At 46.0% G+C, this 26,198-nt stretch overlaps 1 protein-coding gene across 4 annotated transcripts in view; it reads right to left on the bottom strand.

Moving 5' to 3' along the window:
• LOC115078800 (zinc finger protein 583-like) overlaps positions 1 to 26,198 on the bottom strand; it is a 135,680-nt gene that overhangs the window by 53,718 nt on the left and 55,764 nt on the right. For 3 of the 4 annotated variants that reach the window (XM_029581838.1, XM_029581834.1, XM_029581835.1), the window contains exon 2: positions 25,575 to 25,701. In XM_029581838.1, coding sequence (XP_029437698.1) covers positions 25,575 to 25,701 — 127 coding nt within the window. Of the gene's footprint in view, positions 1 to 15,879; positions 16,032 to 25,574; positions 25,703 to 26,198 lie in introns of those variants that run through there. The other variant, XM_029581837.1, reaches the window with a different exon arrangement.

Raw genomic sequence — 26,198 nt, 5'->3', positions numbered from 1 at the left:
GGTTGATTGACCAGGTAGACTGATCCCCTGTCCACCTGCCCTGAGCCGAGCTCCGGAGACACACTGCTCCCCAACCGGACAGACTTGCATCGGTAGTGACCACTACCCAGTCCGGCGTTTCCAGGGAACATCCTTGAGCTAGGTTCCTGGGGTCCAGCCACCACCTCAGGCTGGACCGAGTGGCTGGAGGAAGTGGGAGAATCGCCTGGTAGTCCTGGGAGACTGGTTTCCACCTCGAGAGCAAGGACATTTGCAGAGGCCGCAGGTGTGCAAAGGCCCAGGGCACCAAGCTGATCGCAAACACCATGGAACCCAGGACTTGGAGATAGTCCCACGCCGTGTGTTGCTGAAGAGACGCAAACCGGACGATTTGATCCCGCAGCGCTTGAGCCTTGTCCGGACGCAGGAAGACCTTGCCCAGAGACGTGTCGAACCGCGCTCCCAGAAAATCCAACTGTTGGGCTGGCCGCAGGCTGCTCTTGCTGAAGTTTACCACCCAGCCAAGGGACTGGAGGAAAGACACCACCCTGTCGACCGCCGCCCGTCCCTGCGACAGAGACTTCGCACGAATGAGCCAGTCGTCCAAGTAAGGGTGAACCAGAACGCCTTCCTTCCGGAGCGCGGCCGCTACCACCACCATAATCTTTGTGAAGGTTCTGGGCGCGGTCGCCAGGCCGAAGGGCAGCGCCTGGAACTGAAAATGTTGACCCAAGATTTTGAAGCGCAGGAATCTGTGATGGGCCGGATGAATAGGAATATGTAGATAAGCTTCCGTGAGGTCGAGGGAAGCTAAGAACTCCCCTTGAACCGCCGCAATGACAGAGCGGAGTGTTTCCATGCGAAACTTGGAGACCCGGAGCACCTTGTTGATTTCCTTGAGGTCCAGAATGGGACGAAAGGCTCCGTCCTTTTGCCCCGAGCCCACCTCTCCTAAGGGGACGGGCGAGATGGCTCCCAGGGTCAGCAGCCTGTCCAGCGTGTGCTGCACCCCTGACGCTTGAGACTTGACCCGCAGGGGGAGAAGATGAACCGATCCCTGGGAGCCCGCACAAATTCCAACGCGTAACCGTCTCTTACAATATCCAGGACCCATTGGTCCGTGGTGATGTTGGTCCATTCCTCGCGAAACAAAGCGATGCGACCTCCAATCCGGGGCAGCGAGGAGTGGACGGGCCTGACATCATTGTGAAGGCTTGCCTGAGGCTCCCTGAGCCGAGGAGTCCCTGGCCGGTCTGCGACCCCGAAAGGGCCGCGTCCACGTTTGCGACCTGGTGGAAGGTGTCCTGGGGCTCTGTGTCCTGGGGCCTCGGTAACGCCTCTGGGCGCGATAGCGATTCCTAGAAGTTCCAGAGTACGAACGAAAACCACGCTGTCGGTCCTCAGGCAACCTGTGGACCGAATTTTCCCCCAGGGTCTTGATGATCTGATCAAGGTCCTCTCCAAAGAGAAACCTGCCCTTGAAGGGCAGAGCTCCCAGACTCGCCTTGGAGGAGGCGTCCGCCGCCCAATTCCTGAGCCACAGGAGTCTTCTGGCAGAGACGGCCGATGCCATGGTCCTTGCCAGGACCCGCAGGAGATCGTGTAGGGAAACCGCCCCATAAGCAATGACCGCCTCCAGCCGGTCAGCCTGGGCTGCCTCCTCGGGCGGTAACTCTTGAGAGGTGAGGAGCTGTTGAACCCATCGAAGCCCGGCTCTCTGAGTCAGTGAACCGCAGATAGCCGCCCGGACCCCCAGCGCCGAGACTTCGAAGATCTTCTTGAGGGCGACCTCCAGCTTTCTGTCCGAAATATCTCGCAGCGCGGTGCCCCCTGTGACCGGGATGGTAGTTCTCTTGGTGACGGCGGACACCGCTGAATCAACCTTGGGGACCCTGAGCAGGTCCAGAAAGTCCCCCGGAAGAGGGTAGAGCTTGTCCATCACCCTGCCGACCCGAAGGGACGCCTCCGGGTTATCCCACTCTCGCACCAGAAGATGGAGAAATGAATCATGAATGGGAAATGTCTTCGCTATGGGACGGAGACCTGCCAAGACAGGGTCACCCTTGGAGGTAGCCGAGGCTACGGAGGGAGCCGGGGGTCCCGGGGGTTCCACGGGAGGGTCGAGGTCCAACTCCTTGAGAACGTGGGGAATGAGATCCGCCAATTCTTCTTTGCGAAAGATGCGAAGGACCCGCGGATCATCGCATTCCAGGTGCGCTGTTAAGGTCAAATCGTCATCCACCTGTGACACTGGGTCGCTCCCCAGGTCCGGCGAGAGTGACGGGCCCCCCAGGGAGAGAGGGATACTCAGGGGCAACCTGGTGCCGCCCCCTCCGTTCCCCGGTACCGCAGCCGCAACGCCCGAGGGCCTGGGGGCCTTGGCGGGGGGAGGAGAAAAAACTGCCCCCCCCCGAGGGCTCAGGCTTTGTAAATACGCCTGGTGCATCAGCACCACAAAGTCCGCTGAAAAACTGAGCGGACCCGCCGAGGGAGGGGGCAGGGGGTCCCTGGGGAGTCCAGATGTGGAAGGCAGAGGCCCCGAATCTGAGGTCGGGGGGGCGGACGGCAAAAAATCTTCAGTGGGCTCCTCCGCATCCGAGTCCGCGCTGCATTCCAGGTCTAAGATGGCCGCCGCTCCCGCCAAAGACGGGGGCGGGGCTAGCCCTCGAGGCCCGCAGCGCTCCGGGTGCGGCGGCGAAATTGTCGGCGGGGCAGCGCTAGTCTCCCCCCCGGGGAGACAACGCCCGCATGGACCGTCCCTCGAAGCGCCCTGGCCCGGGCCGCCGCAGGACAGGCAGCGCGCGCGTTGCATCGCGCGAGGGCTAAGTCGGGTGTAGCACGCCGGGAGGAGCCCCCCCCTCGGGAAAGCCTAAGATCGCGGCGCGGGAAGAGCGGGCTCGCCGTGCCCTTAGACACCCGCCCAAACACTCTCAACCCCAGGGACGGCAGGGGAATGGGACCTCCGTGCCGCCTGCAGCCCTGGGGAATGAAGCGTCGCAGGGCCGCGGGGGAGGTGAGCCGCCGCAACGGAAAGGAGGGGAGAGGCTGGCCCCACCAGCATCCACCTCAGAAGGCGTCCAAAACCTGCGCTGAAAGGAAAAAGTAACACAAACTGATAAAACTACCCCCAAGCTTACCCCTGAAGATCACAGGAAGAGATAAATGAGGTAAGAGGCAGTCCTTATGGCAGGCTGATCAGGGGAGCCAAGAAACCCCGGCTCCCTTCTGACAGGAACAAAAGTCTTTTTTTTTTTTTTTTTTTTTTTTTAAATAACTTGATCCATCAGTGAAAGAGAGAATAATAATATAGATATATGTAGAGTAATAAACCCTAATTTGGGGAAACAACGAGATCCCCTCCTCACATCTGCTGGAGTCAGAGAGATACTGAGGATCTAGGAGGGTGCACCAGCTTATATACCAGCACCCTCGAAGTTTTACTCTGACTCCATCTGCTGGACGGGGGACATAACCCACCGTCTGGACTGATCCTGTACGTACAGGGAACCTAGTTTTATTAGGACCTAAATTTAGGAACCTAAAAGTGGGTGGCTAATGGGGTGGAATTAGGATTGTGAAATAAAAGTTAAGAGCTTAGAACAGAACAAGGCACCTAATTTAGGAGTTTCTAGGCAAATAAATAGCAGGCCTAACTTTTAAGGCCCCTAAATTTATGTGAATTTTCAGATGAAAATTTAGGACTCCAAGTTCGGCTGAAAATGATGCCTAGGTAAGGCACATAATTTAGGAGTCTCAATCTAGGAGCTCAGCTTTTTTTGAATATGAACCCCATTATGATATAGCATAGTAGTAAATTCACACCTGCCATGGTAGAAAATGCTGTGGCGCTGAGAAACTGTAGGTATGTTTATGCTTTTTGCTATAATTAAAGGACATATCCAGACTATTAAATATATGTTCACTAGCCATATCAAAGGAGATGTATAAGACACAAAACATTACAAATAAAGACAATACAAAAAAATATCCTAAGAAATTGCTAAAATAAAATGCCTGTCGGATCTCTAAATATAAGAACATAAGATTTGCCATACTAAGTCAGCCCAAGGTCCAGCAAGCCCAGTAGCCTGTTTCCAACAGTGGTCAAACAGGTCACAAGTACCTATCGGGATCTCAAGGGGGAGATAGATTCCAAGCTGTTTATTCCAGGGATAAGCAGTGGATTTCCCCAAATTCACCTTAATAACGGTTTATGGACTTATCTATCAGTCAAAGATCCAAAAAAACAGTGAGACTGAAAAAATGAATTCAAGAAAAATATATTGTTAATGCAAGAGTATCATGTATAGATTAAGCACCAATAACAAAAAGGTATAAACTGGATTCAATTGAGGACAGTCATACCACCGGAGCAATTACTCGGTACATTATAAGTGACCGTTCTTGCGCAGCAAAGTAATCATCAGTCCAAAGTTCCTTTTTTTTTTTGTTTTATCAAAATTGCTTATTTAAACCTCTATGGGAAAGTACTAACTAACTTAGGGCTCAAAAACTTAGAAAGAGTCCAAAAACTCAGGTTGGAATAGGCAATAGATGATGGCCTATGCTTGCTTAAGTTAAAGAGTCAAAAACAGCTAAGCCACGCTTATGGACTTATCTGACATGAACTTGTCCAAAACCTTTTAAACCCTACTACACTAATAGCTTTTATCACATTCCCCAGCAATGAATTCCAGTTTCATTAATTGTGCATAGAGTAAAAAAAAGTATTTTCTCCTATTTGTCTTAACATATCACCTAGTAACTTCATTATGTATCCCCTAGTCTTTGTACTTTTTGAAAGAGTAAACATACGATTCACGTTTACCAGTTCCACTCACTCATTTTAAAGACTTCTATTGTATCTCCCCTCAGCCAGCTCTTCTCCCCAATGAAGAGTCCTAACCTCTTTAGACTTTCTTACAGGGGAATCGCTCCATCCCTGTATCATTTTGGTTGCACTTCTCTAATTCCATTATATCTTTTTTGAGATGCAGTGACCAGAACTGTGCGCAATAATCAAGGTGAGGTTGCACCAAGGAGCGATAAAGAGACTTTATGATATTCTCTATTTTATTCTCCTTTCCTAATAATTACTAGCATTCTTTTTGCTTTCTTGGCTACTCTCTAGATCTTTTTCCTGGGTGGTTGAATCCCAATATGGAACCTTGCATAGTGTAGCTATAATCTGGCCTGCTGTTCCCTACATGCATCACTTTGCACTTGTTCTCATTATAAATGTCATCTGCCAAGTCTCCCAGTCTCCTCTTGTAAGTTGTCATAATGCTCTTGTTATTTAACAACTCTTAATAATTTTGTTTCATCAGCAAATTTGATCACCTCACTCATTCCCATCTCTAGGTCATTTACAAATATATTAAAAAGCAGTGGTTCCAATACTGGGGCACTCCAATATTTGCCTTTCTCCATTGAGAAAATTGACTATTTAGCCCTACTCTCTGTTTTCTCTCTTTTAACCAGTTCTCAATCTACAATAGAACATGGTCTCCTACCCCCTTTTTAAAGTTTCCTCATGAGGTAACTCCATCAAATTCTTTGACTTCCTGAGGATAAGCAGGCTGAATTAGCCATGCTTTCTGGTGATGTCCTCCAGCAGTACATGGCTGAGCTTCTCTCCTAGAATACACAGCTTTGCTCTGTGCGCATGCGCAGCTGTTCCCAAACGACCCTGTCCTCTCCTCAGTTTCTTTTTTCCGTGCAGAAGACAGTAGCGCGGAAAGTTTCTCTCAAGGTTTTTTTTCTTCTCTCCTTTCTTCTTCGCTCTTAAGTGAACCCACAACAGTACTTTTCAGTACTATGATGTTCCGGAACGTGCCCAGCTTTAAATATTGCCAATGTGGCAAGATTATGTCCCTCATGGATGGACATAATTATTGCTACCTGTGCTTAGGACCTGAGCATGAGCAGTCATCATGCTGTAACTGCAGGAGGATGTCTCCATGGGTCAGAGGCAAAACAGTGGTGAAGATTGCAAAACTGAGGGAAAGTGAAGGAACTCCGTCGGGGTCCTATACCCCATCAGCACCACCCAAGGAACACCGTTTTGCTCAATCTTCCACCAGGTCCAAGACACATCAGCCATGAGAAGAACATAAGAACATAAGAAATTGCCATGCTGGGTCAGACCAAGGGTCCATCAAGCCCAGCATCCTGTCTCCAGAGGCCAAACCAGGCCACAAGAACCTGGCAATTATCCAAACACTAAGAAGATCCCATGCTACTGATGCAATTAATAGCAGTGGCTATTCCTGCACTTCAGCCAGCCTAATCGGCCCCGTCCCGTTCTGGGATCCAAGCCCCGCTGACCTCCGCTCGCAGCCCCAGCCGCCCTGCGCTCCAAATCCGCCGGCTACGTGGGACCCTCAGCCGGCCTACCTCCTGCTGCCACCAATCAGAAGCCAGAAGCCAGAAAACTCACAGTGAACCGGAACGGACGAAAAAGCAAGGTAAGAGCCCTTTAAATTCGGGCTCTCCCTTCCGGCGTCGCGTGCTGAAGGAGCGTGACAATGGGGCCCGCCCCTTTGTGCAGCCCTGCCAGCAGTTAATAACCCTAAGTCTCCTACGGCGCCATCACTAACCTTAAATCAAAAAGAACTAGCCTCCGACCCTTCGCCAACAGGAAATCGCTTTCACCTGACGCAGCCTCATCAGAATTTCTTGCTCCTCTCCCTATAAGGACGACACCCCAGAGAAAGAAGAACCTGTCTGAAATCTTACATCCATTAAAACCCATCGGGGCAAGGCCCTCACTCCCTGCTCATCTACGAGGCACTCACCAACATACGCCACCGCCCACAACTCGGCCTCCACAACAAGTCTTCCCAATATCTACAATGCTTAACCGCTCACGCACCTACAAATCCCTCATCCCCATCATGATTTCCCCCACCACCCCGTCTCTAGGACTCACTCTATTCACCATCATTCTGTTCAACGCCCAATCGCTCACTAACAAAACGTTGATACTCAGCGACCTTCTTCAGGACAAAACCCTAGACTTTTGCGCCATAACTGAAACATGGCTCAAAACCTCAGAAGTCGCCCTCATAAACGAATTACCAACACAGACCTACGACTTGTTCTCTATCCCAAGGCAAAAAAAAAAGAGGCGGTCAAAAAGTAATTGAGATTTACACATTATCCAATCAACTCAGCTACCAAACTAGAAATAGGCCTTTTTAAATCTGAACATCTTCAAATTCTCCTAGTCTATGCCCCCCCAGGCCTGCTAGATTCTGATGCCTCTCCCATTCTCGAAATCATAGCTTCTCACATAAACCTAGACTCCCCAGCCATAATCTTGGGAGACTTTAACTTACACGTAGACAAATCCCCTCTCTCAACTAACTGCGAAGCTTTCCTCACTGCCATGTCAGCCATGGGTTTCAAACAGCAAATCAACAAACCTACCCACAAAGCGGGTCATACGCTGGATCTCATCTTTACAAACCCCGGCATTTCACGCACTGAACAACCAGTGTGCAAAAAAGCCCCATGGTCAGACCACTCATTAATCTCCACCACCTTCTCTCTGTTACAACCGGACTACAATCACTACTCCCTACCATCATTTCGTTACAGGAAAACTTGCCCTTCGGAGCACCTCACCAAGCTACTAGCCCCGGATCTCTCTCTCACTGACGTCACCACTCCCAACTCAGCCATCCAATCCTCAGCCATCCAAAATAACAGAATCAGTAGCAAATATTCTATGTCCCTTGACAACAAAGAAACTCAAACAAAATGCGCCCAAAAGACAACCCTAGTTCAACGATGTACTGCGAAAACTCAAACATCTTCTAAGTCAGAAATAAAGAAAATGGCATAAAGCCCCCTCACCGACCTCACTATATGAATACAAACGATCCCTCCACCTATACAAGAGCATTACATTGAAAACCAAAAGGGACTATTATGCCCACAAGATCCACAACCTCATCTTCGACTCCAAAGCTCTGTTCACCTACATTTCCAGTCTCACAAAAACCAACACTCCAGACATCCCATCCGACCTAGCCCAGACAAAAGCAGATGAGCTGGCTCTTTATTTCAGCAAAAAAATCACCGACCTCCTCAAACAACTGACACCAAACACATGCGCATCCGCTAGCACATATCTACTCCCAAACAAAGACATTTCTATCAACTCCTTTGAACCCATCACCATTTCAGAGATACAATCGGTTCTGAAGAAAATGAAACAGTCATCACACCCTTTTGATCAAATCCCTTCTAAAATGCTTTTACTAATCCCGGATACCATATCGAAAATTCTGGCCGACATTATAAATTGTTCACTATCCCAGGGTATCTACCCAGACGACCTCAAAACAGCCTCAATCAAACCACTCCTCAAAAAACCGAACCTAAATACCAACGATCCTAACAATTTCCGTCCCATTTCCAACTTACCGTTCATAGCAAAAGTTATGGAAAAATTAGTAAACACACAATTATTCAATTACATAGAGGATCACCAAATTCTGTCCCCTAATCAATATGGATTTCGCAAAGCATTAAGCACCGAAACGCTACTCCTCTCCGGCATCGATAAAGGTCACGCTTACTTATTAATCCTCCTGGACCTTTCGGCTGCTTTCGATACAGTCAACCACCACATCCTTCTAAAACAGCTAGCAAACATCGGAGTTACAGGCACAGCACTGACCTGGTTTAAAACCTTCCTGGAGAACAGAGGATACAAGGTCAAAATTCACAATAAAGAATCCCATTACTTTCCTTCCTCTCTAGGGGTTCCGCAGGGCTCCTCTCTCTCACCCACGCTCTTTAATGTGTACCTGCTCCCACTTTGCCAACTACTAACGAAACTAAACCTGAAACACTTCCTTTTCGCAGACGATGTTCAGATCGTGATCCCTGTAAAAGAATCCATTATAAAAACATTAGAATTCTGGGATAGCTGCCTACTAGAGATCAAACACCTTCTCAGTCTAAACTTAATTCTCAGGCTTCGAAAACGGAATTTCTGCTTATATCCCCGGAAAACAATAACATCTCTTCAAACCCACCAGCCTACCTTCAAACCTCTCACGTAAGAGACCTAGGAGCTATCATTGACAACCGTCTCAACCTAAAATCGTTCATCAACCAAACTACCAAAGATTGCCTCCACTCTTCCACTCCTAGGGCTTCAGAACAATTTTAGAAGCAATAATCTTCTCAAAGCTAGATTATTGTAACTCTATTCTTCTAGGTCTCCCTGCATCCCATACCAAACCTTTACAGATGGTGCAGAATACAGCAGCCAGAATTCTGACTAACTCCAGGAGAACTGACCACATCTCCCCAATCCTCAAAGACCTCCACTGGTTGCCGATTCACTACAGAATCATTTACAAATCCATCACCACCATTTACAAAGTCATCCATCAACACGCCCCGCTCTACTTACAAATTCCTTTCAAAAAACACACGTCCGCCAGACCCATTAGGGAGTGTTACAAAGAATCACTTCATGTTCCACATGCAAAAGCCTTTCAACATAAATCCCTCAAAGATAGAGCATTCTCAACAGCAGGACCACCTTTATGGAACTCCATCCCAGCCGACCTGTGAAAACTTGGCTTTTTAAAAAAGCTTATCCGGACATCAACTGATCCCTGCACCCGACATCACAAACTCTTTGTTAACAATGGATTTAAATAGAAACCATTCACTTAGCTGACAACACCAACACAGTGTTATCAATTTCATTCACCATATCAATTTTACTACATTGGAACTAATTCTGCAATACTGTAAATAATTTGCTGTCTGTTAATCTCCCTCCTCTTCTCTCTCTTCCGTTCCCAGTTATGTACTTCCCTGTTTTACTGTAACTGCAATCCCGCTAACCTTGCACGTGTTACAGTTGTTTGAGTTCTCTATATCTTGCACACCCCGTTTAAATGTAAACCGGTTTGATGTGATACCTGTCATGAAAGCCGGTATAGCAAAAATAATAAATAAAAAAAAATAAGCTTGATTAATAGCCGTTAATGGACTTCTCCTCCAAGAACTTATCCAAACCTTTCTTGAACCCAGCTATACTAACTGCACTAACCACATCCTCTGGTAACAAATTCCAGAGCTTAATTGTGCGTTGAGTGAAAAAGAATTTTCTCCGATTAGTCTTAAATGTGCTACTTGCTAACTTCATGGAATGCCCCCTAGTCTTCTATTATTCGAAAGTGTAAATTACCGAGTCACATCTACTCGTTCAAGACCTCTCATGATCTTAAAGACCTCTATCATATCCCCCCATCAGCCGTCTCTTCTCCAAGCTGAACAGCCCTAACCTCTTCAGCCTTTCCTCATAGGGGAGCTGTTCCCTTTTATCATTTTGGTTGCCCTTCTCTGTACCTTCTCCATCGCAACTATATCTTTTCTGAGATGCAGCGACCAGAATTGTACACAGTATTCAAGGTGTGGTCTCACCATGGAGCGATATAGAGGCATTATGACATTTTCCGTTTTATTAACCATTCCCTTCCCAATAATTCCTAACATTCTGTTGCTTTTTTGACTGCTGCAGCACACTGAGCCGACGATTTAAAAGTATTATCCACTATGATGCCTAGATCTTTTTCCTGGTTGGTAGCTCCTAATATGGAACCTAACATTGTGTAACTACAGCAAGGGTTATTTTTCCCTATATGCAACACCTTGCACTTGTCCACATTAAATTTAATCTGCCATTTGGATGCCCAATCTTCCAGTCTTGCAAGGTCCTCCTGTAATGTATCATAGTCTGCTTGTGATTCAACTACTCTGAATAATTTTGTATCATCCGCAAATTTGATAACGTCACTAGTCGTATTCCTTTCCAGATTTTATATATATATATATAGATATATCTTTGTATAGATTTGTAAATATTTTCTTATTTATCTTATGTATACGCACAGTTAATTTCATATCTTATTTACCCCTTGCCCCTCTCCCTACAGTTAAATTTGTTATCTCCCCATAGTTAATTTTTATCTGTAAAGCTCCGCTGCCTACTTCTTGTTTTGTAGCTCGGTTGCAAATTTATGTTCTATGTAAACCGATGTGAAGTTACTAAACAAATGTCGGTATATAAAAACTGCAAATACATACATAAATAAATAAATAAATATATTGAAAAGCACCGGTCCAAGTACAGATCCCTGAGGCACTCCACTGTGAAAATTGACCATTTAGTCCTACTCTCTGTTGAGAGCATCAATTGGTCCAACTGAAACTTTGGGGAGCCGGTATATCAAAAAGAGTCAGGTGGGGAAGGATCCCAGTATGTTCCTGACCAAGCCCAGTGACGCTCAAAAAAAAAAAAGTGTGGCATGAGTTGGAAGTGAGTGCATAGTTATCCAAATATGGTGCTATGGCCCATACAATGCCTCAGTGAATGATGCAACCAGGGCACGACGCCAGATCAAAGGACACTTCAATGCTACAGAAGCGCATGACGCATCCGGCTTACAAATGCATCCGGTGCATTACGACACTCGACGCAACAACCGTGCACTTCGATGCAAGTGTCGCAAGAGACACATTCAAACAAAATGTGCATCACCAATCGCATGCGATGCAAACGACGCAGTCGAATCAATCATTGAAGAACTCGACGGATTCGAAGCAGGTGCCTCCTAAATGGGTTGCAGGTCATCAGGGGGGTACTGAGAGAGCTGAATTTCCTAAACACAAAGCCCCAACAGAGCAATTAGCAAAACTTTCTTTGAGGGCGCTGGAGGTACCTGCAAGAGATCCTCAAATAGTTTTTCTTCCTGAGGAACTTTATGGTTCGGGGTCTTCGGATCAGGAAGATATGCCCTCACCCATTGAGGTCTTCTTGGAGGAATCCTCTACATTCTCTCACAGCGTATATTCCGATATTCTGTCTGTTTCAAAGAGGCATAAACAACCTTCTCATTTACAGAAACCTGGTTAAGAGGTATAAATCTTCACAGCGGAAAATTGTGACGTCAAGATATCACAAATCCCCTGACTATTTTACTGGTAGCAGTGGCCCAACCGTGACATGGGAAATCCACCTCTCCAAGAATGCCGCTGGTAGGAAACATCACCACTCCACAGAAGGTGGCACATTCTACTGCAAAGGAGGGTTCAGCCTCACAGGCTATGGATCAGATCACAGCCATCTTGAGAAAGTTTCACTCTCAATAGAGACTGAACATCATACGCAGCTGCAGCCTAGCCTGTCGGAGGGAAAACTATCTCAGTGGCAACAATTTCCTTTGTCTGCTAGTCATGTGAAGATTCCGGTCTGTGTTTTTCCACCAGACCCAGATCCACCAGAGCCCTCTTTTACACTGTAAGCCCTCACGTACTCGAAGTATATGGAGAAGGTAGGTTCAGTATTCAAGATGAAGACCTCAGGTCCAAGGTGATGGGCATTCTAGAAGTATGTGATGTACTGGCAGACACAGTGCTGGATATATCATGGGAGTCCCCTTTCTCAGGACAGTCTCCTGTAAGATGGACCTTAAATTTCGCATGTGGAAATAGTAACACTATGGAATGGTGCAAATTCTGCATGCCTCAGAGATGGTGGATTCTGCGACGAAGAAGTCCAAAAAGTCCAGGCTTCATGACAACACACCTCCCAGGAAAAATAGGATTCTGGATGAATTTGGCCACAAAGTCTTTCCATGTTGAACTCTAGAATTCAACCCCACCAATTTTATATAATGCAATACCTATACAAGTGTGTTCAAGGCTTAAAACCCTTCATTTGGGCAGACACGGGTGACCAAGCATCACTCCAACATTTAACAGACCTAGAAGAGGGACTGAGACATCTACTATGTACCATCTACGAGGCTTGTGATACTTCTGCACGCAACATCTATTGCGGCTTGTAGGATGGCCTGGCTCCAAGCCAGTGTTATCAGAAAGGATACCCATGAGACGTTGGCAGCCTTACCCTGTAAAGGTGATAACTTGTTTGGTGACAAACAGAGAGACCATATCATAAATAAAGGAACAAAACATGGCGGTTCTGTCCCTCACCTCATCTTCGGAACGCATAGCTCGACCAAACAGTACTATTCCCACTACAAGAAACTATTCTATTAGAGACGTCCTTACAGAATCATACCAAGGCTATAGACCACCACTGTACCAGCCTCCTAGGCAACAGGGAAAACAGACTCAGAGAGGGTATCCGAGAAATCAATGGATGTAAAAGCAGCAGCAAGGTCCTGCACAGAAACCACAATAGAATTTTTGAGCACTGTTCAGCTTTAGCCAGCTTTACCAGTTGGAGGAAGAATATCACATTTTCACCAGTCCAGGGAAACCGTAACATCAGATCGATGGGCGTTAAATATAATCCACCACGGCTACAAACTAAATTTCAAACGCATCCCGCCAACCCTGCAACTTTCAGTACCATCTTGGGATCTTTATTCCATCAAAAGGCGATAGGCGTCCTACTGCCTGCCGGCTCAGTGCAACAGCGAGTATTATTCCCAATACTTCCTCATTCCAAAAAGAAGTGAGGGGCTTCGTCCAATTTTGGATCTTCGCTCGCTCAACAAAGTTTCTATGTAAAGAGAAGTTCAAGATGACATCCCTCAAGTCCATTTTACCCTTCCTTCAACCCAATTAGATGTGCTCTCTAGATCCGAAGGATGCTTACACGCACATTCCAATTCACCAGTCATTCTGGTGCTACATCTGTTTTCAAATCAATGCTCAACAGTACCATACAAAGTCCTACCTTTCAGCATCTCATCTGCCCCAAGAGTCTTTACAAAATGCCTGGCTATAGTTGTGGCTCACCTATGCAGGAAGGGAATAAGGATTTTTTTCTACCTGGATGACTGGCTAATTGTATTCCCAGAATCCAAAAGTCTCCAGATGCACCTTGCCAAGATGATTCTCTAATTGTAAAAGCTAAGCTTCATCATAAACTACAAGAAGTCCAACCTGGTTCCAACTCACGTTTTGCAGTTCGTAGGAGCACAGCCTACCTTCCCAACAAAAGAGCCCACGTGCTACGCTCTCTAGCACTAAAACTGCGGCAAACATATCACGGCGCACCAACTTCTAATTCTATTGGGGCACATGGCAGCAGCGATTTACATCACGCCACATACTCTCCTATACGTGCCTACAATGGGGCTAAAATTTCATTGGTCTCAGTACAAACAGCCTATGTCCACAAGAGTGTCCATGAAAGTGGACCTAGCTTGGTGGCTATCTCCGGCAGTCTTAACTACAGGAGCTTCCTTCTGAAGCCCACCACATCAACTAATACTAACAGATGCCTCAATGAAAGGCTGGGGGGTCTACCTGCACCATCTCAGACACAAGGTTTATAGTTTCCAACAGAGACCACCTACCAGATCAACTTATTGGCGTTAAGGGCGATATAGAATGCAATTCACACATTCATGCCTCAACTTAAATGAAAGTGGGTAATGATACATACGGACAGTCAAGTAGCCATGTTTTACATAAACAAGGAATGAGGATCCAGTTCCAGGATTTTGTGTAGGGAAGCTGTGCAAATTCTGGAATGGGCAGAAAGGCACTCCATCGCCTTACAAGCGACTTACCTGCCAGGGGTAGGAAATACAGAAGCCAACAGGCTCGGCAGAATCTTTCATCTCCACAAAGTGTTAGACAGACAGCCAATCTGTTTGCCAAATGGGGCATACTGTGCACAGACCTATTTGTGACAGAACACATTAAGTCACTGCACAGATTCTGTTCCATCTATCCGAGTCCAGTGAGAGACTCGCAGGATGCGTTCTTCATCCCCTCCAATACCACCTGTTAAAGCTATCTGAAACAGAGTAGATCTAATTCTCATAGCTCCAGTGTGGCCAAGACAACCACGGTATGCATATCTAATGCAACTTTCCATTTGTCCTCCAATTCCCTTGGGAAACAGTGCAGAACTACTGCACAAGAGACGGGAACTCTGCTACATCCCATGTATTCCTCCCTGCAACTGACAGCATGGAGATTGACAGGGCGGTATTAGCCCACCTCCAACTGCCACTACAGATTCAGGCCATTTCAGTGTCAGCTAGAAAGCCGTCAGCACGAAGAATTTATGCATTCAAGTGGCAAAGGTACCTCCACTGGTGTGCAGCAAAGACCCATTCACTTGCACTCCCGAGTCTTTACTGAAGATATCTGCATATGCCATCCTTAACAGAGCTAGCAACCTCATCTATCCAAGTACACTTTAAGTGCAACAGCTGTGTATCATGACAACGACAGATGGAGTTTCTATTTCAACTCATCCATTGGTGTCTCAGTTCATGAAAGGTCTCGTGCGACTCTGACCACCAGTCCTCAAGCCTCCGGTCCCTTGGGACATAAACATGATGTTAGAGAAGCTCACACTTCCAACTTTCGAACTGCTGGAGAATAGTCTCTCTGAAGCATTTAACTTGGAAGGTACTGTTTCTGGTCACAGTGGCCTCAACAAGAAGGGTTAGTGAGCTTCAGGCACTAGTGCACTATTGTCCATACTTGCAATTTCACCATGATAAATGTTTCCCTAAGGACGCATCCGTCATTTTTGCCAAAGGTCATGTCAGCCTTTCACGTGAACCAGTCTACTGTGCAGCCCACATTTTTTCCAGAGCCATATAACAATGACAGCGAAAGATTGTTACACACCTTAGATTGTAAGAGAGCCTTAGCTTACTACAAAAAAAAAGAACCTAGACGATCAGACATGTATCCCAATTATCTCATTTAATCCAAATGCACCAGTAGTGAAGAGAAGTCTATCAAACTAGATAACTCAGTGCATTCAGTTTTGTTACTCTACACACTCCACTCAGCTGAAAGGTTCTGTTAAAGCACATCAAGTGTGAGCAACTGCAGCGTCCACAGCACATCTTTACAACGTACCCATTCAGGACATTTGCAAAGCAGCTGTGGTCATCTATTCATACTTTCACATCTCATTACTTTATCGCTCAGCAGCCTGCTTCGGACAGTTCAGTAGAGTAGGATCAGCAGTTTTGCATCATGTAGCTAGAACTTAAAGTTGTCAATGGAACCTGCAGGTTGCGAGCGAAACAAACATCAAAAGATATATCATCTAGGGAGATATAGACTACAATGATAAGACTTTACAAAGATCTAGCAGCAACCCTGAGCTGGGGATTTCCAGACGGCATGGCTAATTCAGCCTGCTTATTGACGGGAAAAAAGTAAGTTTGCTTACAGTAAACGGTGTTTTCCGTAGATAGCGGGATGACAGCCATGCAAGCCCGCTCTCCTCCCTGGAAAGCCTTCCTTACCATCGCTGCTCTAAAGTAGCTATTTTATTGACTGAGGAGAGGACAGGATCACTTAGATCAGCCACACATGCGCACAGAGCAAAGCTCTGTATTCTAGGAGAGAAGCTCCGCTCCATGCCACCAGAGGAAGTCACCAGAGTGCATAGCTAATTCATCCTGCCATCTACGAAAAACACCATTTACGCTAATCAAATTTGCTTTAAAAATCCAGATACATTATATCAACTGGCTCACCTTTATCCACATGTTTATTCACGCCTTCAAAAAGTTGTAGCAGATTGGTGAGACTTCCCTGGATGAAATCCATGTTGGCTTTGTCTCAAGAACATTTCCAATATATAGCAAATGTTGCTTACCTCTAACAGGTGTTCACACAGGACAGCAGGATGTTAGTCCTCACATATGGGTGACATCACAGGATGGAGCCCAATCACGGAACACTTTTGTCAAAATTTCTAGAACTTTGACTGGCACCTATTGGGCATGCCCAGCATGGCACTAACCCTGCAACCAGCCTTCAGTCTTGTTTAAAAGCTACAGGAAGTGCCGAAAAAGAAAAACGAACCCAACAGCGCAGGGTGACGGGCGGGTTTTGTGAGGACTAACATCCTGCTGTCCTGTGAGAACACCTGTTACAGGTAAGCAACATTTGCTTTCTCACGGGACAAGCAGGATGGTAGTCCTCACATATGGGTGAGTACCGAGCTGAGGATGTCCGAGTATGCACCAAATGTACCCCAGTGTGCAAAGGACTGGGGTGGAAGTTGGTGGAGGGCATCCTGAACCCCACCGGGAAGGCGGAAGGGTGTTGGTACGTCAAGTTGTAAATAGGTTGCATAAGACAGACTGGCCGAAGATGGAATCTTGTCTTCCGGCTTTGTGTAAGCAATAATGGGCTGTAAAGGTATGGAGGGAACTCCAGGTGACGGCACAGAGCGTAGGAGTGCTACTGAAGTCGCCATGGCCCTCACAGAGTGTGCTTTAACATGGTCTTGAAGTGGAATGTCCGCTTGCTGATAGCAAAAGGATATGCAGTCCGCTAACCAGAATGAGAGAGTCTGCTTACCAACAGGCTGCCCCAATTTGAAGGAGTGGAAAGAGACAAACAAACAATTGAGTGCTCTTCCTGTGGGCAGCTGTATGGTCTAGGTAGAACGCTAGAGCCCATTTACAGTCAAGGGTATGCAGAGTCTCTTCTCCTGGACTGGAATGGGGCCTGGGAAAAAAGGTAGGTAGTATAATGGATTGATTGAGATGAAACTCTGATACTACCTTAGGTAAGAACTTAGGGTGAGTGCGAAGTACTGCCCGGTCCTGCAGAGGTTTAGTGTAAGGCGACTAGGTGACTAGAGCCTGTAACTCACTAACTCTGCGAGCCGAAGTGATTGCCAAAAGGAAGATCACTTTCCATGTGAGATAGTGAAGATCACAGAATTGGAGAGGCTCAAATGGTGGTTTCATGAACCGACCCAAAACCAGGTTGAGGTCCCAAGAAGGGGCTGGAAGACGCAGCGGAGACTTGAAGTGAAGCAAGCCCTTCAGAAAACGTGTTACAAGGGGCTGTACTGAAATAGGAATGTCCCCAATACCTTTATGGAAGGCGGCTACCGCACTGACATGCATTCTGAGGGAGGACATTTTTAGACCTGATTCTGACAAGTGCCAGAGATAGTCTAGAAACTTAGTGGTAGGAGAGGAAAAGGAGTCAAGGGATGGAGAAGAGCACCATGACTTAAACCTGTTCCATTTGTAAAGGTAGGATTTTCTCGTGGAAGGCTTCCGTGAAGCAATCAGGACACGGGAAACCGGTTCCAAAAGGTTAATTGGCTGAAGAATTAACCTTTCAACATCCAGGCTGTCAGGGACAAGGCTGGAAGATTGGGGTGGCGTAGGCACCCGTCGTTTTGAGTGATCAGAAACGGGTCCTTTCCCAAGGGAATGTGCCTGCGAATGGAGAGATCCTGAAGTATTGGAAACCACATTTGGCGTGGCCAATGAGGTGCTATCAGAATCATGGTTCCCTTGTCCTGACGTAACTTCACGAGAGTCTTTGAGAGAAGTGGAAGTGGAGGGAATGCATATAGGAGACTGGTCGCCCATGAGAGGGAGAATGCATCTTGTGGCTGATAGTGTTGGCTGCGAGTGAGAGAGCAAAAGTTCTCTACTTTGCGGTTTTGAAGTGACGCAAAGAGATCTATATGAGGGAAAGCCCATTGTTGGAAGATTGAGTCCGCCACTGAGGGGTTGAGAGACCACTCGTGCGGCTGAAAGGAGCGACTCAGCTTGTCTGCCAACACATTGTCTACTCCTGGCAAGTAGGTGGCCCTGAGGTACATCGAGTGGGAGAGGCCCTCCGCCCATATCTGCGCAACTTCCTGACACAGTAGGTAGGAGCCCGTCCCTCCCTGTTTGTTGATGTACCACACAGCCACCTGGTTGCCCGTCTGAATCAGGATGACTTTATTGGACAGGCGATCCTGAAATACCCTGAGAGCTTATCTGATTGCTCGAAGTTCCAGGAAATTTATTTGGTGTTTGGCTTCCTCTGGAGACCAAGATCCTCGTGTCTGCAGTTTGGCCACATGGGCTCCCCAGCCGAGGTTGGAAGCATCGGTGGTGAGAATTATTTGAGGGTTTGGAGCCTGGAAGGGCAAGCCTTGGAGGAGATTGATCTGATTTTTCCACCAGGCTAGAGACTGACTGAGTGAGTCGGTGACGAGGACAATGGACGACAGGGGCTGAATGGATTGAGTCCATTGTGACCTTAGAGTCCACTGCATAACTCTCATGGCCAAGTGGGCCATTGGAGTAATCTGAACTGAGGACGCCATGTGTCCCAGCAGGATGGCGTGCAGTCATGCGGTGTTATTTATTTATTTATTTATTTTTATATACCGAAGTTCTTGTAAGGACTACAAATCACTCCGGTTTACATAAAACGATAAACTGCCCAACAGCGAGAGGGGCTTTACATAGAACCGTAGAACAGATGGAACGATATAACTGGCTTTACATAGAACCGTAGAACAGATGGAACGATATAACTGTATATTGAGACTGCATCTGATGTGCGAGAGAGACGAGAGTGAGAGCTTGCTGATGAGGCAGAAAAGCTTTTTTTTGCCTGCAAGGTGTCCAAGTCTGCCCCTATGAATGATAAAGTTTGAGATGGGACTAAGTAGGATTTGTCGTAGTTGACGAGAAATCCTAGTGAAATCAGAGTGTGTAAGGTAAGATGTAGGGACGACAGAGCAGTTTGCTGAGTGGGAGCCCTGATCAACCAATCGTCTAGATAGGGGTAGACGTGAACACCTTGAGTCCTGAGGAAGGCTGCAACTACTACGAGGCATTTTGTGAAGACTCGTGGTGCAGATGCGAGGCCGAATTGTGGTTTACCAGGGGCCTACCAGAAATCTCAGGAATCTGCGATGAGATGGAGTTATCGCAATATGCGTATGCATCCTGGAGGGCTAGAGAGCAGAGCCAGTCTCCTCTTTGCAAAAGAGGAAGAAGAGAACCCAAGGTTACCATTTTGAACTTTTCTCGATGGAGGTACTTGTTGAGGGCACAGAGATCCAGAATTGGACGAACGCCTCCCGATTTTTTGGGGATTAGAAAGTACCGGGAATAGAACCCTAGGCTGTGCTGAGAGTAGGGCACTGGTTCTCTTGCTTTGGACTGGAGGAGGAGGGAAACCTCCTGTTCCAGGAGGATAGAGTGGTCGGATGTTCTCCAAGTTGGTAGAGGTGGGAAGTTCGGTGGGTTGGAGAGAAATTTCAGATGATAACCTTGAGCAATTATTGCTAGGACCCACTGGTCTGAGGTGATTGAGTGCCACCTGTTGAAATGGCATAATCGACCTCCCACTGGTATGTGAGGCAGTGGAAGCTGGCTGCTGCTCTCTATGCAGGAGTCAAAAACCAAAATGAGGGCCCGGCTGAGGATCTATTTGAGGCTTTTGTTTTCGTAGTTGACGAGACTGGGTTTTTTGGAAAGGTCTTGTAGAACGAGCTCTAGACGGTGGCGGGTAGGATTTCTTCGGACGGAAGAATGACTTCTTAGTGTCCTTTTGGACAGGTTGTTTTGAGGAAATACTCAGAAGGCATCAGAGAGAGCTGTCTCAGGGTCTCATGATGGTCCTTGAGTTCTGCCACCGTCCGTTGAATCTGCTCGCCAAACAGATTGTCTCCTACACAGGGCAGGTCAGACAATCTGTCCTGTACTTCGGGCCGAAGGTCCGAAGACTTGAGCCAGGCCCATCTTCTTGCTGAAATAGCAGCTGCAGATACCCTGGTAGCAGTGTCAAAGATATCGTAAGATGATCTTATTTCATGCTTGCCTGCCTCAAAGCCCTTGTTCACTAGGGTTTGAAGTTGTTCTTGAAATTGTTGAGGCAGGGAGTCTGTCAATTCTTCTATCTGCTTAAATAAGACCCTGTTGTATTGGGTCATATAGAGCTGATAAGAGGCGATTCGGGAGATGAGCATTGAGCCCTGGAAGACAAGGCAACCAATGGCATCTAGAAATTTCTGCTCTTTGCCTGGGGGAAAGGAAGAGTGGGGTTTTGATCTCCTTGCCCTCTTTTGGGCAGATTCTACAACCACAGATTGGTGATCCAACTGAGGTTTTTGGGGCTGACTGTACTAAATAAGTGGTGTCAGGCTTCCTGTTGACTGGAGTAACAGAGCCAGGATGTTCCCAGTTCTTTTTGAGGAGATCCAGAAGAACCTGGTGAATAGGGATGGAGGTTATTTCCTTGGGAGCATCCAGGAATTGCAACAGCTCCAACATTTGATGCCTATCATCTTGTTCAGTCTGTAATTGGAAGGGAACCAATTCAGACATCTCCTTCACAAAATTTATGAAGGAAAGGTCCTCTGGAGGAGAACGCTTCCTGCTTTCAATAGGAGAAGGTGGTGAAGGCAAGTCATCGGTATCTGGAGAAGAATCATCAGTCCAGGTATCATAGGGATCAGCACCTGGCCCTCTAGGAACCAATTGGGGACAGGGTGGTGGAATTCCTGAAGAGCCAGGTCTAGGCTCCGAAAGAATTAAAGGAAGAACTGGAGGCACCGATGAAGGCATCGAAGGATGCATCTGTGGCGCTGGACGCATCGGCATCGATGGCTGAGGCATCGGTAGGACCCCCGATGGAGGGATGCGGAACGGTGTTTCTCCTCCCGATGACAAAGTAAGCGGAGAGGGCACCGGATCCATCGGTGGAAAAGTGGCAATAAGCACTTCCATCTTCAAGAACAGCGGTGCCAACGCTGCTGGAATCGGTCGGTGGTAGGTTCCTCGATCGGCACCGGTGTCGGAGGAACTTGGAATCGATGCATCACCTTGTCGATGGCCCCCTGAACCATCCGGTCCAGTTCTTCATGGAGACCTGGAGCAATCAGCCCCGGCTCTGGAAGGGGAGAAGGAGGCAGAGGCATAGCCGGAGGGACCACTGTTAAAGGCGGAGTCGCGGCTCCCGATACCCGTCCGGGTGAGGGTTGCTTTGGTGACCCTGTCGCAGAAAAGGTCAGTGCCTTTTGTGGATGGGATTTTTTCGACGGCAGTGAGGTCTATGATTTCGCTCCCTCGATGGTCCGAGACCTCCGATGGCGATGTTTCTCTCTACGATCCCCTCGGTCCTGAGGGAAAGTAGAGGTAGTTGAAGGCCGAGAAGTCGTCGACGCCGGACGGTCACCAGCCGGTGGTCGATGCTGGCACAAAGTGGAAGGTGTCGGTTCAGACGACGTTGATGCAATGGACAACGTCGGGGTTTGAGCACGGAAGAGAAGTTCCATCTTCTCCATTCTGGCCTTGCGACCCTTTGGTGTTATTAGGGCACATTTGGTGCAGGTCAGTACATCGTGCTCACATCCAAGACACATTACACAGACCTTATGAGGGTCTGTTATGGACATGGTGTGGCTACAGTCCGGGCACCGATGGAACCCCGACGCCATGGCCTTGAAAAATTTGAGCCGCGGTACGGTTGACGGCCAGTAGGCCGCAAGGGCCAAACTCGACGGAAATCAACCGAAAACGGGTAAAAAAACCCAAAAAAACCCACCAAAACTTACCGGAGTACCGCGGCTTGAAAAAGTTGAAGGAGGGACCCCTGTGAGGTAAGAAAGTTTTCAGTAATTCCGTGAGGAAAATTCCTGTCAGGAATCTCTGCAGAGCTCCTTAACCGCGTGGCTAATGCTGTGAGGAAAAAAGAAGACTGAAGGGGGACCCCTGCTGGCTGCAGGGTTAGTGCCATTCTGGGCATGCCCAGTAGGTGCCAGTCAAAGTTCTAGAAACTTTGACAAAAGTGTTCTGTGATTGGGCTCCATCCTGTGATGTCACCCATATGTGAGGACTACCATCCTGCTTGTCCTGTGAGAAAATAACTATCACCTTTCCTGTTGATTGTACCATTGTTACCTAACCTTTTCAACTATTATACTCTCTGTAGAAACCCTAATGTTACTTTTTCCACCTATTTTGATTACTGTAAACAGTTATGATGGCGAAACCGAATGACTGTATACAAAACATGTTAAATAAATAAATAAATGTTCAGCAATTTGTTCTTTATAAAATAGTTTCAACCATTTTTCCTTGCACTGACATCAGGATCACCGGTCTGTAGTTTCCCTGATCACCCTTGGAACCCTTTTTTTTTTCTTTTTTAAATTGGTGTTATGTTGCCCACCCTCCAATCTTCAGGTACCATACCCGATTTTAAATAATTGCAGACATACTATTAGTAATCTGTAAATGATTTCATTTTTAATTTATTTCAGCATTTTGGAATGTATACCATCTGGTCCAGGTGATTTGCTAACTCTTTAGTTTGTCAATTTGCTCCTTTACTTATGCCAGGTTCACTGAGATTCGATCCACTTCCTCCAACTCATCACCTTTAAATGTCACTTCTAGCATGGGTATTCAGTCTTACATCTTCCTCAGTAAAGACTTAAGCAAAGAATTCAGTCAATCTTTCCACTATGGCCTTGACCTCCTTAGGGCCTCTTTTACCCCTTTATCATCTAATAGTCCAACTGACTCCCTCGCAGGCTTGTTTCGAATGTACCTGAAAAACTTATTATGAATTTTTGCTTCCACCGCAATTACCTTTTCAAATTCTGTCTTTGCCTTCCTTTTCAATGCTTTGCATATAACTTGCCAGTACTTATGCAGTCTCCTGTTTTCATTCAGATCTCTTTTAACTATTTTATAGCGTCTCAACTTACCTTTTAACCATGCAGAAAATCATTTCGCCTTCCTTCCACCTTTTCCAATATGTGCAACACACCTGGTCTGGGCTTCCAAGAAAGTATTTTTTTTAAATAATGTATATGCCTGAGGTAAATTCTTAACTTTTACAGCTGCTCCTTTTACATTTTTTTCCTATGTTCCTTATTTTATCATAGTCATCTTTCTGAAAGTTAAATGCTGTCATAGTAGATTTCTTTAGTGTCCTCCCTTAAGTTATTGAGTCAGATTTGAACATGTTACGATCACTATTGCCAAGTGGCTCCAACATTGTTACCTTTCGCAACAAATCTTGTGTTCCACTAAGGACTAAATCTAAACAGTTTTTTTTCTTGTTGGTTCTTGTGAAGCAGTTATTTCATCTAGGAACTTTAGCTTTCTAGCATGTCCTGATGTGAAATTCACCTAGCCAATACTCGGGTAATTGAAATCACCCATTATTATTGTACTGCTGATTTTGTTAGCTTCCCTAATTTCTTTTAGCATGTGTCTGTTAGCTCATTCTGGCCAGGTGGACGGTAATACAACCCCACTGCTATTTTATTCCCCTTTTCACCTGGAACTTCTATTCATAAAGATTCAACATTGATTTTGTTTCCTGCAGAACATTTATCCTGTTTGACTCAATGCCTTCTTTAATATATAGTGCCACCTCTCCACTAATTTGATCACTCCTATCAGGTCGATAATATTTTTTATCTGGTATCCCATTATTTCTGCACTACCAATTTTGTTAACTTTCCTAATTTCTCTTAGCACTGTATTGTCTCTCATCATCTTGGCCAGGTGGACGGTAGTTTACTCCTATTGCTATACTCTTCCCCAACACACATTGGATTTCTACACATAAAAATTGTATTTGGAAACTATAAACGGGTGAGCCTGACATCAGTTTGGGAAAAATCATAAAAAGTATTTTAAAGAAAAAAAAATTATAGAACAAATGGTTTAATGAGACACAGCCAATGGAAGTCTTGCCTCATCACCTGCTTCATTTTTTTGAAGGGGTTAATAAATGTGGGTAATGGTGAGCCGGAGGATATAGTGTATCTGTCAAACGTCTTCTGAAAATTCAAAGTCCCTAATTAGAGACTCCTGAGAAATAAAAAAATAAATGATGGGATAGGAGGTAATGTTCTATTGTGGACTGTGAACTGGTTAAAAGACAGGAAACAGAGATTAGGACTAAGTGGTCCATTTTCTTATGGAGTAAAGTGGAATGCCTAGGGATCTGTATTGGGACTAGTCTTTTTTTTTTTTTAAACAATATTAGAAAATCAGAATATACAAATAGTTATATTATGAGCAATGACATCAAACTCAACATTCCTCTCTTTTCCCCAACCGAACAATCTAAGTGGAAATTCCCCAGCCCACAACTGCAACCCTCCCCATGTAACAGATGAGTACGAATTGGCCCAGATTTTATATATGTAAGCACAAATATACAAAATACAAAACTCCAAAAGGGTTAAGCACCCAACAACCAGCACCACCACCCACCATGCTACCACCCCACAGATGGACATTAAACACATTTACTATCACATGGGCAAGGCATGCATACAGACTATGGGTCAGACACCCACCTAGACCACAATCCTTCCAGCATTTCTCAGAATAGGAAGACTGGACTGTGATCCTAGATCGGGTCCACTCAAAAAAAAAAAAAGCAATCAAAAACCCTGGATAGTATCCTGTTATTGTGGATTCTGATCCAAAAAATCCACAAATTATTCCATCGCTACCAAGAATTTATTTACAGAAAATTGCTGAAGCTTTAAAATTGCATTAGAGATTCTAAACTCAATGTATTCATTTGTAGGTTTCATACTAAAAAATAAGATCAAGACCAACAAGACAGAATGAAGAGGTATGGCACAGTGCATACCTCTGGTTGTGTAGGCATCTTTTAACCTGATTTAAGCAGGTGTAGGCTGAATGATAGAAAACCTCTCTGTATTGCCCAATTATAAAATCAGAACCAACCATGGAATTCTATGTACTATCCAGTTTTTATTCAAAAGATGTAAACCATATCTTTACCCAGCGATATCAAAGTGCCATGAATTTCCTTCATTGCGCTTCTGTAAAGTTGCTTCTGCCATTCTTCTAACAGCTGCCACTGCTTCTCGGAAAAACAAGCTGTAACATCGTGGAATGTAACAGATGCCTGAAACAAGTATTATACATTTAGTACCTGCTGCTTCAAATTAACAATAGGAATTGCAGAATTTATAAAAAGGCAGACTATCTAAACCAAAAATTATATATAAGCACATTAGTTCTATACCTGATTTATATCCATGATAAGTTATGTGACAAATACAGCACAGTTTGCAAAGAGAAGTGGAAGAACAGTACCACTGGGCTATTGTACATGTAAACTTGATTAACATGTTGTTTCATTAGTTAAGGAACTTAATTATCTGCTGCAGTGGGAGCAAACTTGGGGGCAGGGAGCATAAGCAATCCTGAAAGGGGGTATACAGACTGACCAATCAGGAAAGAACAAAATGGTTATACCATGGAAGGCACTGAGACATGGAGGCAAGTTCAGGAAGGAGGGAGCTGCCAGAACGCAGTGACATCATTGTAAGCACTGCGGTTTAGTAAATCCTACAGGAAATAATTTGATGTACAATAATGTGCATTAAAGTACACGCATTT

This window comes from Rhinatrema bivittatum, chromosome 16 (genome assembly GCF_901001135.1).
Source record: "Rhinatrema bivittatum chromosome 16, aRhiBiv1.1, whole genome shotgun sequence".
In the NCBI taxonomy this organism is placed as follows: Eukaryota; Metazoa; Chordata; class Amphibia; order Gymnophiona; family Rhinatrematidae; genus Rhinatrema; species Rhinatrema bivittatum.
The sequence above is the reverse complement of the archived record's forward strand: the minus strand, read 5'-3'. Positions and strand labels throughout refer to the sequence as shown.